General features: G+C 41.2%; 1 protein-coding gene across 1 annotated transcript in view; it reads left to right on the top strand.

Annotated features, from left to right (window-relative positions):
- LOC139727635 (putative methyltransferase DDB_G0268948) overlaps positions 1-15,312 on the top strand; it is a 40,514-nt gene that overhangs the window by 11,689 nt on the left and 13,513 nt on the right. The window contains exons 2-3 of the mRNA XM_071638616.1: positions 5,058-5,218; positions 9,875-10,103. Of these exons, the coding sequence (XP_071494717.1) occupies positions 5,058-5,218; positions 9,875-10,103 (390 nt within the window). The remainder of the gene's footprint in view (positions 1-5,057; positions 5,219-9,874; positions 10,104-15,312) is intronic.

The raw sequence follows: 15,312 nt of genomic DNA, 5'->3' as shown, positions 1-15,312 counted from the left end.
AGTTTTGGGAAAACGGAAATTGAGGTTGCGTGACATGAGAGACTGAGACAATCATCTTTTCATTATCGCATGCACTTGTCTGGGTGGTTGCAAGGAGGTTCGAGAAATGGAGTCACAACAGTCTTATTCGCTTTGATCCCATGCTCGAAGCCGCCACTCAAAAATATTTGAAGTATGTGTCAAACTGGATCTGCCGCTCAGATGCGAAGACAATTGACTCGTGTCTCATTGCATAATCACCACCCACTTTCCAAGGAAGATATGTCTTTGTGACGGTAATTACTTTTCGCTATCCCTACTTACAAACGATGGGCGGTAGACAATGGTAAAGGCAACGGGGTGAGCGAATATAAATTGCTGAAATATTGCTGAAATAGATATCAAAATTACTCGAATGTACGTGATTATACACTAATCTGACACATTAATTCATAAAGAACTACGACGATGATACCATATTAGTTTCATTTGGCGGAAATAAGGAGAAAAGTGATCAAACCGGCTTTCCATGAGGGTAAAATTTTAAACACTTTCACAAAATACAGCTCAGATTTACACTTTTGCACATATTTTCGAACGGAATTGACTTTTGTTTTATATGTTTTTTTGTTGTTTTTTGGTTTTTTTTATTGTTCCATATTCCACATTTCAACAAATACATAAAACATAAACATCACAATACAAAAGCTTGGATGAATTGTCAAGTACAGCTTATAAGACAATAAAACATGTGAAATATGAGGAATCTTCATAGAAGCATTGCTTGTAGGTTGTATAGATTCCCAGATGCGGATGTGAGATTATTTCTTACTTGGCCATGTAATTAAAGGAATGACCATTTGTGAATTGGAGAAATATAAACGCCAAAAAGTAAAAGGAAAAAACAAACAAAGAAAACAATGTCCGCGGCACAAGACTTCTTGAGAGTTGCGTGATCACCCGAGCGAGGTACAAGTCAGATGCAGTGTACAATAGCAGAGATACCAAATGTGTACAAAGGAAGTTCAGGAGATGATACAGAAATCACGAGCGAGGCACATGTTACATAATCGATAATGTCAGTAATGTGAAGTATGAACAGAGAATGTCGAGGATTGAAGAATAACCATAGATATGAATTCAGAAAAACTAGTTTAAGATTATGCTTAAATGAATAAAGAGACAGAGATTGGATTATTTCTCTATCCAACTCATTCCAAAATTTAGGTCCTGTAGTGGTTATTGTTTTTAAAGCAGATACTGTCCGTACAGGAGAAAGATGAAAAGAATCTATGCTTTATCATTAGGTGAAATTTCATTGCATTTGATATACAAAAGAGCAGCATATACCCGATAGGTCCCTATTATGTTAGCGTTAAAAATGAATCTTCAGATTGCTCAGAAAGATGACGGCTTCAAGCATCGAACATCAAAGGCACAAAATAAAATGCACCTGTGGAATTCGTTTGTCCATCCATAGAAAACTGACAGCTTATCGAATAATTATAGTCAGTTGTAACTCCATCTCTCGAACCTCCTTGGTCAGATTCTATAGACGAGGGTAAATTGGTAGGAATGGTGGCCTTAGATTTGAAAAAAAAGAAGCCTTTGACACTGTCCATCATGGCATTTTATTGTATAAACTCAGAACGACGGGACAAAGTAAAAGAGCTCTTGCATGGTTTCGGAGTTATTTACAAGATAGGTATCAGTGCACTGTTGTCAATGGTGTTACGTCATCAATGCAGAAAGTAGATTGTGGTACTCCACAGGGAAGTAATCTTGGCCCTATATTGTTTACACTATACCGTGTGTCTCAAAAAATAAAAACTATACACTTTTGAAATGGCTGCCGTATAAGAAATATATGATTCTGGGGGAAAAAGTTTATATGTATGGAAAGCTTATGTACTCAACTTTCATATGACACCAAAAAGTATAAAAATAATTCATGATTGAATAAGCACTGCTTACTTTTGTAAAGGGCATGAAAATTACGCTGCACAGGAATTAGCTTTCCAATTTTGCGAGAGGTGAGTCCGTTGGAGCTTACAAAACTGAAGTTGATACGATAATGGTATGTTGAAGGCGGCTCGCAATGTAGCGAGCAGTGCATAAGATAATATGGACTCGCACGCACAAGGATCGGATCGGAGCTGGCTCGTTTCTCTCGCAGCTCGCTGTGTGTGCGTATGTGGTAAGCCAAATTAAATCAAAAAGATTTTCTGATATCACAAATTCCATTTCGTGATATCAAAAATTCGAATTTCTGATATCACTAATTCAATTTTTGATATCACAAATACCCATTGGTTTATCACGTAAAACCAATTTTTTATATCACGAAATCGAATTATTGATATCACAAATTCAATTCGTGATATCACAAATTAAATTCGAGATATCACGAATTCACATTGCTTGATATCAAGAAATACATTTTGTGATATCACTCATTCCAATTTGTGATATCATTAATTTACATGGAATCTCAGCACATATCTTTCGCAAAGAAATCTTTTGATTTCGAGCAAATTCAACAGTAAATTCTAGGGTTAGTTGAGCGCAGAAATACACAGGGAATTCGAGCTTTAGTTCAGTGCAGAAAACCAACGGGAATTTGAGCGTTAGTTGAACGCAGAAATACACACGGAATTCGAGCATTAGTTTTGCGCTGAAATTGAGCGTTAGTTGAGCGCAGAAATACACAGGGAGTTCGAGCATTACATCAGTTTTGCGCTGAAATTCCACTGTGAATTCGAGCGTTAGTTGACCGCAGAAATACACAGGGAATTCGAGCTTTAGTTGAGCACAGAAATACACAGGGAATTCGAGCATTAGTTCTGCGCAGAAATTTAACTGTGAATTCGAGCGTTAGTTGAGCGCATAAATACACTGTGAATTCGAACATTACTTTAACGCAGAAATTCCTATGGAATTTCAGGTGTTATCTTTATATAGTATATAACGATAGTTACAAAAAAAAAAAACACCTAAATGAAGAGTATTGGCAACTCGTCTTCATTTAAGTGATTAGGAATCGGTTTTAAAGGAATCGATAAGAATAAATCGTTTAGCAACATATCTAAAATGCCATTATTGATATGTTGTCAATTACTTCAAAGTCACATATTATTACATTCTTATTTTTCTCAATTTCTCGCCAATGATTTGTCAGAGACTGGTTGACTTACAACTTTTATCTGCGTTTCTCTTTACTCTGTCACGTGAAAGATACTCTCTCCTGACCTCCCCCTGTTACTCCTCCAAGTTAACAAGAGAAATTTCTCATTGCGCAGATTAACAAAATTAAAGTCCTTCGTACCACTGCTTTTTTCTTACTACAAATTCTAACTGTTTGTTTGCCATGCATACTGCTGCATAAACTCCTCAGAAGATCTGGATATCTTCACTCTTCTTGCTCTGGTCTGAAGACTTTTGGGCTTGTGCATTCCAGTTTTGTTCTCCCCGCGTTTTGGTTCTTGAATAAACTTGCCTATAATAGATTACACTTAAAATTATTTTACAAAATCATAAACATATTGGTGCAGGCAAACTGTACACCTAACACTATTGGTCTTAATGGATACACCCCTTTGCCATGGAGGAGTGATTTTTGAGGAGTGAGAAAATGTCTTTAGGAGAAACACGTTGCTTTATGTGACCACCAGCCGACACCAGTGGTGGACATTTGGCAGGTTTACGACTCCCTCTCCGCACCCTACATGAGTCACAGTCTCTCTATCTTTAATATTCTCCGCTGCTGACATACACAGACCAGAGGAGTGGTTGCCCTCGGTCGGTCCTCCGTAATACAAACACGTGGTATGCTTTCATAACACACATACACATACAACCACACATAATTATCATCGATTTGGTGGACGAGTCTTACTGTAAGGGGGATTACCACATGAAAAATGTATCATAATTAACAATAACGTAGTAATAGATGACAATTTGAGGACCAAAACGATGAATGAAATGTAGGCCCGGAGTGGACATAATATCATTGAATTCATGATAACATGTTGCAAAAACAGTATTATTGATTTGTATCAATAATTCATCAAATATACCTTCATGATCATTTAGGGAATGATGGATGTGTAAATCTCTCATATACAGTTATTTGTATTTTTTTTTTGGTAAAAAAGTTAGCAGTAGTATACATTCCATCTGAATATCAGCTCAAAACTAATGTTCAAATTCCCTATGTATTTCTGCAAAAAAAAAAAAAACCGCTCGAATTCACAGTTGAATTCCAGCGCAAAACTAACGCTCGAATTCCCTTTGTATTTTTGCGCTAAACTAATGCTCGAATTCACTGCAATTTTCTGCACTGAACTGACGCTCGAACTCCCTGTGTATTTCAGCGCTCAACCATCATGATGGACCTACGTTGTAGGTCCATAATTAGGCCTACACACAACATTGCTCACTGGGAGTCGAACCCGGGTCCTTGAAATCATGGACCTACTTGTAGGTTCATGTTTAAATCGTGAGGTAGCTAGACGTGCAACCGACTGGGCTAACTCACCGCCCTTGTTCTTAGCCTTATCATTGGCAGGTACCCGTTTATACGCATTGTTCATGAGGGGCTGATTGTTACTTTAAAGTTACTAAAAGCTACTAAATATAACTTTGGCTATTCAACAGTGCACGTGTCACTAATAAGCAGTTTGCTCTTGCAGCAGGTACATGCTTCTTCATAATAATATACGCTTTAAAATCAGTCACTTTTCTTTGTGCTTTGAGCCATGTGCTACATTTAAAGTTCGATGTTGAAACTGTCCTCACTTGGCGATAAAGGAACTTTGCAAACTTTCAAGTTCGTATAGGCCTATACAGTACCCTCCCTCTCCCACCCCCCCCCCCCCCCGCGGCGCCAGGGGAACTGATCGAGCATTGAGCCTGTTTAGATCATTCTCATAGTCATCATAATACATCATTGGTTGCTTTCCATAATCGATTGTTTCATGCCAGCATGATTACAGACTTTCACTCAAAATAACTTATCATAAAAGCTGGCGGTGAATTCTTTTATCATGATATTAACATAACGCATTTATCCGCAGAAAACCGGTCCCTACGACTTTGCACTCGATGTCGGATGTGGGCCGGGTCAACTCACTCGTCTCCTGGGGGCGCACTTCACCTCTGTGACTGGTATGGACATCAGCCCGGCTCAGATCCAAGCTGCTAAGACTGCCCAAAATCCGGAAAATGTTACTTTTAGGTAAACGATTATTACTCTGATTTTCGATGTGAAAGATTTTGGGCTCTTGAACGGTAGGTTCTTATTTATCCCTTACATGCAGCAGAAACACTTATTTCAATGTATTTTATTTGTTGGTACAGAAAATACATATTATGTAGACCTCCTATAATGTATTATTAATACAAGATTAATTAACAGGTATTAGGCCTAAACTCGAATCCTTGTAATGGGGTCGAATAGGGGCCGAGTTCACTCGTTAGGCAGAGTTTACCCACAAATACGGTATATGTATATAAATATGAATAAGAAATGGATATTGGATTTCTTGATTCAAAATTCGTGTAATATAATCAGCTGATAATAAATTTTTCAAATTCAAATTCAAATGAATTTATTAGGTATTTTCTGCATCGAATATATATCACAAATGAAATACAGTCATTTCTTTTTTGTTTACAAGACAATAAAACATACAGTGTGTACATCCGATTATAAAACTGGGATATAATCTATGCATTTACAGATTAAAGAAAAGAATGAAAGAACACATCAATTGGAAACCACTCGGGATGAAGTGAATCAAAAGATCAGACTGAATTATGGCACATGTGTTGGGAGTGTAAATGCAGAAGACTGTCGTCAAATAAGCATATAGCTTGAAGATACGACATTATTGACAATGAATTATGTATTTTTACCTATAGTCCGCCTCATAACTGGTAATGCTAGAAATAGGTACAGGGTGAATTTGGGCCCAAAAAAGTGATCGGAGGGTCCTTTTTCTATGTGTGTGTCTGTGTGTCTGTGTTTCTGTGTGTTTGTGTGTGTGTGTGTGTGTATCTATGTTTTTGTTCATTGTTTGCTTGTTTCGTAAACACACATAATTGAAAGTTTGCCAATATGACGGTTTTCCTTCGTCCGCAAGGGGCAGTTCGTCCATTCAAAAGTCAAAATTATAATTTCACGTGTAAAGTTTTCTTCTATACGTGATTGAAAACAACAACAACAACAACAGCAACAAAAACGACAACAACATCAATTCAAATGTCGTTTTACATCTGCATAATATACATACATAACATGACAGGCGCGCCGGAAGCAGTTTTGGATTGGGGGGGGGGGGGGCAAACATTGGAGGGGGCTCAAGATTAGACCATGCATGTGTTACACAATATACACATATACACACACACACACACACACACACGCACACACATCTATTATATATATATTATATATATATATATGTATATATATATATGTAAAGTGGCGTACGGTGGGTCGAAACATGGGGGGAACCATAAAGTAATTTTGACGGTCTGTATGCTTGTGCGTGTGTGCGTGAGCAATAATGGGACTACAATACATTACGGAATGTGATACGTTGTACATTCAACAACGCAGTCATTCAGGAACATTGTAAGTTTTCCTTACATGGATTATGGAATGACGGTGTGAAACGATCGACAAATTATATACTGTCAGCAACATAAGGTGAATGGCATAACAATAAAATGCGAGCGAGCGAAGCGAGCGAGCTTGAAAATTTTGATATTCTACAGTTCCAAAACTGGAGTTTTAATTGTAGCTATATATTTCGCTTTGGAAATAAATGGGGGCGCATCGGGTGCAACTGCTGGCAATTATTGGCAGCAACATTAGGAGAATGGCATAACGATTCAATGCGAGCGAGCGAAGTGAGCAAGCTTGAAAATTTTGACATTCTACAGTCCCAAAACTGGGGTTTGTAGCAGTTAATCTTTCACTTTGGAAATTAATGGGGCGGCGCATCGGGCGCAACTGCTGGCAATTGCTGGCAGCAACATTAGGAGAATGGCATAACGATTCAATGCGAGCGAGCAAAGCGAGCGAGCTTGAGAATTTTGACATTTTACAGTCTCAAAACTCCCGTTTGTAGCTATATCTTTCGCTTTGGAAATTCGGGCGCAACTGCTGGCAATTACTGGCAGCAACGTTAAGAGAGTGGCATAACGATTCAATGCGAGCGAGCGAAGCGAGCGAGCTTGAAAATTTTGACATGTTACAGTCCAAAAACTCCCGTTTGTAGCTATATCTTTCGCTTTGGAAATTAAGGGGGGCATCGGGCGCAACTGCTGGCAATTACTGGCAGCAACGTTAGGAGAGTGGCATAACGATTCAATGCGAGCGAGCGAAGCGAGCGAGCTTGAAAATTTTGACATGTTACAGTCCCCAAACTCCCGTTTGTAACTAAACCTTTCGCTTTGGAAATTAAGGGGGGGGGGGGGGGGCATCGGGCGCAACTGCTGGCAATTACTGGCAGCAACATTAGGAGAGTGGCATAACGATTCAATGCGAGCGAGCGAAGCGAGCGAGCTTGAAAATTTTGACATTCTAGAGTCCAACAACTGCCGTCGAAGCTATGTTTTTCGCTTTAGAAATTAAGGGGGAGGCGCACCGGGCTCATCTGCTGGATGCGAGCGAGCGAAGCGAGTGAGCTTGAAAATTTTGACATTTTACTGTCCAAAAGCTGCCCTTTGTAGCCATATTTTTTCCCTTTTATTCATATATATACATATTTATTTCATTTTCTTTGTTCATTCATTTATTTTTATTATTATTATTATCATTTTTTTTTTTGGGGGGGGGGGGGCTTTTTTGGGGGGCAAAAATGCGTTTTGCCCCCCCCCCCCACTTTTTGGATTGGGGGGTGGCCGCCCCCCCCCCCCCTGCCCCCCCCCCCCCCCCCCACTTCCGGCGCCTATGTAACATGACACACAATGTTCGAGTGCATAAACAGGAGCCACACATCGTTTTAACCCGTTCCGTATATGGGAACCTGCGTAATAAGTCTATGGGCATTTCAAATTCAGTATGGCACGGTTTAAATGTGTGTGTGGGGGGGGGGGGGGGAGGGATCGATACGGGAAAAGTCATGAGTTGTATTGTCTGTTCTTTTTCCTTTCTTGTTCTTTCTTTCTTTCTTTTGTTTTGGAATAAAAAGTAGGGGATGAGATGGTACAACCCACAGCCCTCCTTTTTCATGCTGATCCCTGCATGTGTGGATGGTGTATACCGAACAATTTTCACTATCATTCTTTTCAAATATCATAGGAATCTTGTTACAAGCTAAAAGAATTAGGAGATTAAACGAAATCCAAGATTAGGTCAAGTGTACCGTTGTCCATACACTTTGGTTTTCTTGCTATGTTTAGGACATTGGAGCAAAAACAACAGCAACAGCAATACCAGAAAAAAAAAACCCAACAACAACACACAAACATAAATGGTATTATTATTATTCTGTTCCGAAGCATAGAAACAGTAAAACTCTTCCAATTAAGAGGAAGAAGTAGAAAAACTAGAAGATGGAATAATTTCGACAATGTTTTCATTTTCTTTTCAATTTAAACTGAATTGAAAAAATGGAAAAAAAAAGACTTTTTTATCAAATAACATAAAAGAGTGAGGCCTCACTTTCTGCATTTGGGCACATGTTGAATATAAATAATTACAAATCACTTTTGCCGACAATTTTAACGGTGCAGCGTACTTTTTACACCTTTCTTAATGCGGGTATAACGATAGAATGTGACCTATCATGTCAATGATTTATCAAACTTCTGAACCAGTGTGTTTCTCGGGAATATAATTATTGTATTCCAAAAGCATTAATCTTGGGATTACGTAATAAGTGATATCATCTCACTACTTGAATAATTCAGAGGTGATCCACTAGCTCTTGCCCCTTAAAGGGATAGTATAGTTTTGGTTGAGATGGGGATTCAGGTTTTAACTTTTTTTTTCTCCAAAATAATTGGAAACCACTGATTCAAATTATTAGCAAGAATGCAATTTTAAGAAGATGTAGAGCTTAAAACGTTTATTCAATGACAATCTGTTTTGAAATGACTGAGATACAAAAAAAGTAGATCTCTGAAAAAAGGTAAAACAAAGTCGTCCTAATAAAAGGTGGGACCCACCATTTATTTGGACCACTTTGTTTTGGATATCTCAGTCATTTGAAACCGATTTTCATGCAAGAATATTTTAAATCCTTTAGAATTATGTGCTCTTTAGTATTTAATATAAGTGTTTATTATCTCGCAAAAAGTTAAAACCTTGAATCCTCATCTCAATCAAAACTATACTAAACTCCCTTTAGGGGACAGAACTTGTCCTTGAAGTTAAAGATCACCGTCTGAACGTAAGTGATTGATCTCTAGCTGAAAAAAATGAGCAATTCACCATTGTTCTCCAATCCTCAAAAAGGGAAAAGTTTTTCAGTTATCCAAACTATTCTCAGGGTATCTGTGCTGTGATGATACTGCATGCAATACGACAAACGCAGATAGTTTTCAGTGCAAGGGCAAAATATTGTTACAAAGATTTACGATTGCAACTGATTGACAAATTGATAAATTTATGATGCCAGTATTATCATGGTACGGGGGGAGGGGGAGACAAGTACCAATAAAGGCATAGCTATTAATGCTATTGCCATATCTCCTGTTTCGAGAATACACTAAGTTATTTTTTCTTTGTAGTGAGTGATAATTCTTCCCATTTTAGAACTGACATCATTTCATATGAGAAAAAAACAAACAAGTAGAAATGTCTTTCGCGAACTTTCTCATCGACGGAGAGGAGTAACGTTTGCGGCTTCCGTCGCCCTCTCATCCCCCAACCTAACAGGGTCGGTCAGGCCGAGAGCTTACCGGTCGACAATGCCTCCGTCGACCTCATCACGTCGGCGACGGCGAGCCACTACTACGACTGGCCAGTCTTCGAGAAGGAGGTCGACCGCGCTCTTAAAGCGAACGGCTGCCTGGCCTTGGTAAATTATTTACTCAGCTACCTGGATCATCCCGACGAGGAGATCAAGAAGAAGTTGACTACTTGCATCGACAACTCTCAAAACTACGTGAGTTACGTGGTGGATACCGAGGTGGCTATAACATCCTTTGTTTGCAACTCTCGTCTTGCAAACTCAGTATCAATTTCAATTTCAATTTCAAATGAGATTTTATTTCCAATATCACATTTTTTAAAGGTCCTGTTTACCTTTGGAAGCAGTGATTTAAAAATTGTTCAAGATATTACATTTCATGCTTATGTGTGGGTCTGTGGTACCACAAAACATAACATATAATTTGGTTTTTTTTTTTAATACAGCCAGAAAAATGATTATTTTCTTCATAAACCGTAACTGTAGACGGTTTAGTGTGGAAACATTTTTATTATATAGCTGTTGTTCTCATTTTGTATATTTAAAGGGTGTGTACAGTTCTGGTCGCATGAGGATTTAGCTTTTACCATTTTGCGAGATATTCAGAAACCACTCTATGAGATGTCAAAGAGCATGCAATTCTAAGGGGTATCAAAAGTTTATTTGATGAAAATCGGTTTTGAAGTGGCCGAGATATCTAAAAACATGGTGAAACAAAGAGATCCTAATGAAGTTGGGGCATGTAGTCTTTTATCATTATCACTTTTTTGGATATCTCAGCCATTTGAAAACCAATTTTCATCAATTAAACGTTGAATCCTTCTTGAAATTACATGCTCTTTCATATTTCATAACAGGTTTCTCATTACCTCACTTAGGAATGTAAAAACCATGAATTCCCACCTCAACCAGTACTGTACAGCCCCTTTAACAATAATCAACATCGATTTAACTGATTCAAATTTTTACAGTGGTTGTTTCCCCAACTCACATTTTAGAACTATTTCAAAGCACTAATGCTGGGTTTTTGTTTCATCTGCAAATGGTAAATTATGCCTTTAATTGATACAAGCTCAAAGGAAAAAAGAATGTAATGTATACAACAATACCAAATGATTTATATACATATACATTTGAAACTAATGTTCAAAATAATATTGTGATATTAGAAAAGAGAGACCCACGTAAAAGACAACCTTGTAGAAATGTGGCTACTTAGAAACTCGAGCCCGCAATACCGGAAAAAAAAAATATTTATAATATACAGGAACAAAAGCCTAAACACAGCACAAGACGCTCACGTTAAACGAAGGCGTAGGACAAACAATAGGACAAGGGAGACGATAGGGGAGTAAGGTTAAAGGGAGAAGGACGGGGGATTGAAAAGGATGGAGGAAGGAAGCGCCCCCCTTCCCCCCCCCCCTCTCTCTCTCTCTCTCTCTCCCCTCCCCCTCTCTTTTTTCTCTCTCTTTCTCTCGGGGGAGAAGGTGGGGGTAATGAACAGAAAGTTGTATCATTTTATCATCAGACTATAAAACCTCAACTCTTTGAAACAAAAAACAAGAAATGAAACAAACACAATACACTGTTAGAACGCTGTGTAAAATTTCGTTGTTTAAAATATTGTTGTTTAAAATTCTAAACAATGTTGTTTAAATATAGAAAATTGGAGCTTGATTGCCTTAAACAGCGGTTGTTTAAAAACAATTCGGAATGATTGTCCAAACAATTAAACATCGTTGTTTAGAAATTGATGGGCAAAAGTCATGTGATAGTCATGAACCAATCAGCGGGCCTGCATGTATATCCTTCGTCGCAATCTTCGATCGCCGCCGGGCGGCGCGGCCACCGCGCCTCACACACACACACACGTACATCACACGTTTATGTACGTATAGCTATATACAGTACAGTAGCGCGGCTATTCATCATGATGGACGGCGGTGACGATGACTGCAATGCAGCTATATGGAGTCACGAACATTCTCAGCAAATGGGGTCTAGCTATAGAAGAACTTTGCCAGTCATTCCAAGGTATTTATTTATTTAAGTGATATAGTTACATCGCTTCATGCCCATCTGTAATTTGCATGATGTGTGAAGCTAGTCACGGCTCACGCTTTGGGTTCTTGGCCGGGCTGCGCTACGCCTCGCCTTCATGCATGTAACGTTGAATAGATCTACCAAACTGTTAATGTAAACGATACCGTTAATAGCTACCGTTAAGTTAGGTCGTCTGTTCCGGTACGTATTGTAGTGGTGGCCGGCCAACTACAATCATTGAGTGAACTAGTTTGCAACTGTTCTTACCTTCGACTGGCGTCTCTCTACTCCAGTAAGGTAGGATTCTGGTTGCCCAAGGCCCAAGGAACAGGAGGTATGTCTGGTCTGGTTGGGCTCGTACTGTTCACTGTTTAGACACGGCGGGTTTGCGCCCTCGGAAACCGAGGGCAGTCCGACGGTCGTCGAGTCGGTCCGAGTAAGTCCGAGTCAGTCCGAAGTCGCTCCCCACTACACTCTTCCCCGTCGCATTGAAGCTTCCTGGTGGGGACGCAAGTCCCCCTGGTAAGCTTCACCCCGGTAAATGCGACCAAATTGGGAAGCAATAGGGGGATAGAAAGTCCTGAGGGATATCGTCAATATCCCTCCGTCGGAGTTCCTATGCCGTTCGAACTGAATAAACGGTCCAAAAATATAAAGCTACAAAATATAAATGAGGTAACTGACCCCCCTTAACGGCAGAAATAAAATAATTGTATCCTCACGGAGGATATAAAGACTCCACAATAAATTTCAAAAATCAATAATTGCATAATAAATGCACTTAATACTCCCCTCACTCCCCCCTCCGCCATGCGAAGGGGCTACAGCCTGCACCTGCCCCTCCTTGTAGGGGTGGGGCACCTGGGCCGCTGGGACAGCTGGTATGTGGGCCTCAAGACCCTCTGCTAAACAGCCCGTAAGCAGACAAATTGCCTAACCTAAAGGTTAGCCGGGGCTTTACTGGCCAACCCATGTGCACACACTGAGCTCTTAATATGTCTCCAGTTCCTCTGCGACTGGTCCCCTTTTGATCATTCCTGATTGACAATGCGGACCAGCCTGTTAACACTCCCTTCCCGATGCCTTCAAAGAGTCTGGGTCCAAACCTGTAGCCCATCTACCAGCCTGTTGGCCAAGTCTTCGGCTCGGCCGAGGACTGATCAGTAACTACTAGGGAAAAGCACATACCTCTACCTTTACGGCTGGTGTGCTGGGACCTTCTTGGGACTGGTGACATCCCAAGTGCAGGATCACTTCTGGCATGGGGGTGACCTCAAATTCTGCAAGGTATCAGAACTCCTGTCACACTGGGGGAAACATATCTTTGAATATAACTTCTGCAGGACTTGTACCAGTCAAGCAAACCTGCTGAAGCAATAGAGCGAGTCACTGGAGAAGTGGGTGCAGGGTGGCCTGCTGGGTCCCCACCTGTCGATTGGAGGGATGGGACCATACAGATACCCCCGCTAGGGGTGTTTCTGGGCACCTCATAGCCCAGACCCTTTCTGAGGAGGACCCTTTGGGCCTTGATCCTCCCATGCCCCAAGCAGTGTGAAACAGCTTTTGGGGGCCTTACCTGCCTTTATGTCCTTACCATGTCATCGGAGGATGACTCCCCTCCATTGGTCCTTCCCCTGATTGTGTTGGGGGTGGTCTTGCTTGACCGAACCTGAAGGGGGACCACATTGTCTACGTCTTCCGCAAAGGATGACCAATTCTGGTGTGCCCTCTGACAATATTGGCAACCCCCACACGGCAAATCCTCGGGGGTTATACCCATGCGGTAATCTTCGCACAGGTTGGATTGCTCCGGGATACGGGAGAGTGCATCCGCATTGACGTGGTGACGTCCTGCTCTGTACTCGATCCGCATATCATATTGGCTAAGTTCTTCCAGCCATCTCGCTAGTTGCCCCTGGGGGTACCTGAACCCCAGGAGCCACCTCAAGCTACTGTGATCTGTACGCACAGTAAAAGAGCGACCCAAAAGATAATGCCGATATTGCCTTGTGAACATGACAACGGCTAGCAGTTCCCGTCTGGTGACACAGTACCGACGTTGAACTGGAGTTAGGGCAATGCTACCATAAGCAATGACCCTCTCCTTGCCCTCCTGTATTTGGCTGAGCTCCGCTCCAATTGCATAATTAGACGCATCTGTGTCTAATATGAACGGATCCGTTAGGTTGGGCATTGTCAGTACTGGGGCCTGCGTCATTAGATCTTTGATCTTCTGGAAAGCCTGATTCTGTTCTGGTCCCCAGTGGAACTGCTTTTTGCCAGTGATCTCGTAGAGTGGGACCGCCACTGCTGCATAATCCTTGAGGAAAGAGCGGTGGTAATTAACCAAGCCTAGAAACTGCTCGACCTGCTTGGTCGTGGTGGGGACTGGCCACGCTTGAACTGCTTCTACATGGTCAGCTTTGAGGGAGATGTAATTTTCCCCCACTTCCCGCCCCAAGAACTCAACTCTCTTCTGGAAGAGGTCGCATTTCTTGGGCTTCAGTTTCAGCTGGTAGCTCCGAAACCGCTCTAACACATGCGTGAGATTCCGCACATGATCCTCAAAGGAAGTACCAAGCACTATCACATCGTCTAGAAAGGCCAACACTATCTCCCAAGTCAGCCCCCGAAGGATTAAATCCATGGCCCTCGAAAAAGTGGCCGGGGCATTACATAGGCCGAAACCCATGCGGACAAATTCATAGAGGCCATACTTCGTTATGAAAGCGGTCTTATGGCGGTCCTGATCCTGGATGCGCACCTGCCAATAGGCTGAATTTGCATCCAGTTTCGAAAACCACCTGCTGCCGGACAGAGTGTCCAGGCACTCCTCTATGTTTGGGAGTGGATAGGTGTCCTTCCTGGTGACAGCGTTAAGTGCTCGATAATCCATGCACCAACGGACGCCCCCATCTCTCTTGCGAACCAACACCGGAGCCGACGCCCATGCAGACTGGGATGGCTGGATCACTCCAGCACGTTCCATTTTGTCCAAGTGGGCTCTCTCCTCTGCTGCAAAGCTAAGAGGAGTTCTTCGCATACCCTGCTTGATTGGGTTGGCAGCTCCAGTGTCAATTGGGTGCGTGATAGCTGTGAAATTGCCAAGGTCGAATTCGTCCCTGGCAAACACATCGCTGTATGTTATTAGCAAATGCTTAAGCTCCTGTTCCTGGTCCAAAGAGAGGGAACTCGATGAACGTTGGAAAAGGTCTGCAATGTGTTCTGGGAGTTCTAACTGTTCTTCAGATTCCACAGCTTGTAACACACTAATGTTGTCACCTTCTGCTGGTGTAGGTGTCTGAATTTCTAACACCTCGCGTGCCTTTCCGATTACACTATTTCGGGGAATATGCATGCT

The sequence above is a fragment of the Diadema antillarum genome, unplaced genomic scaffold, assembly GCF_040938485.1.
Source record: "Diadema antillarum isolate AM-2024a unplaced genomic scaffold, OU_Dant_1.0 seq00000137_RagTag, whole genome shotgun sequence".
Lineage (NCBI taxonomy): Eukaryota > Metazoa > Echinodermata > Echinoidea > Diadematoida > Diadematidae > Diadema > Diadema antillarum.
Note: the sequence above shows the minus strand (reverse complement) of the source record. Positions and strands in the feature narration are given on the sequence as shown.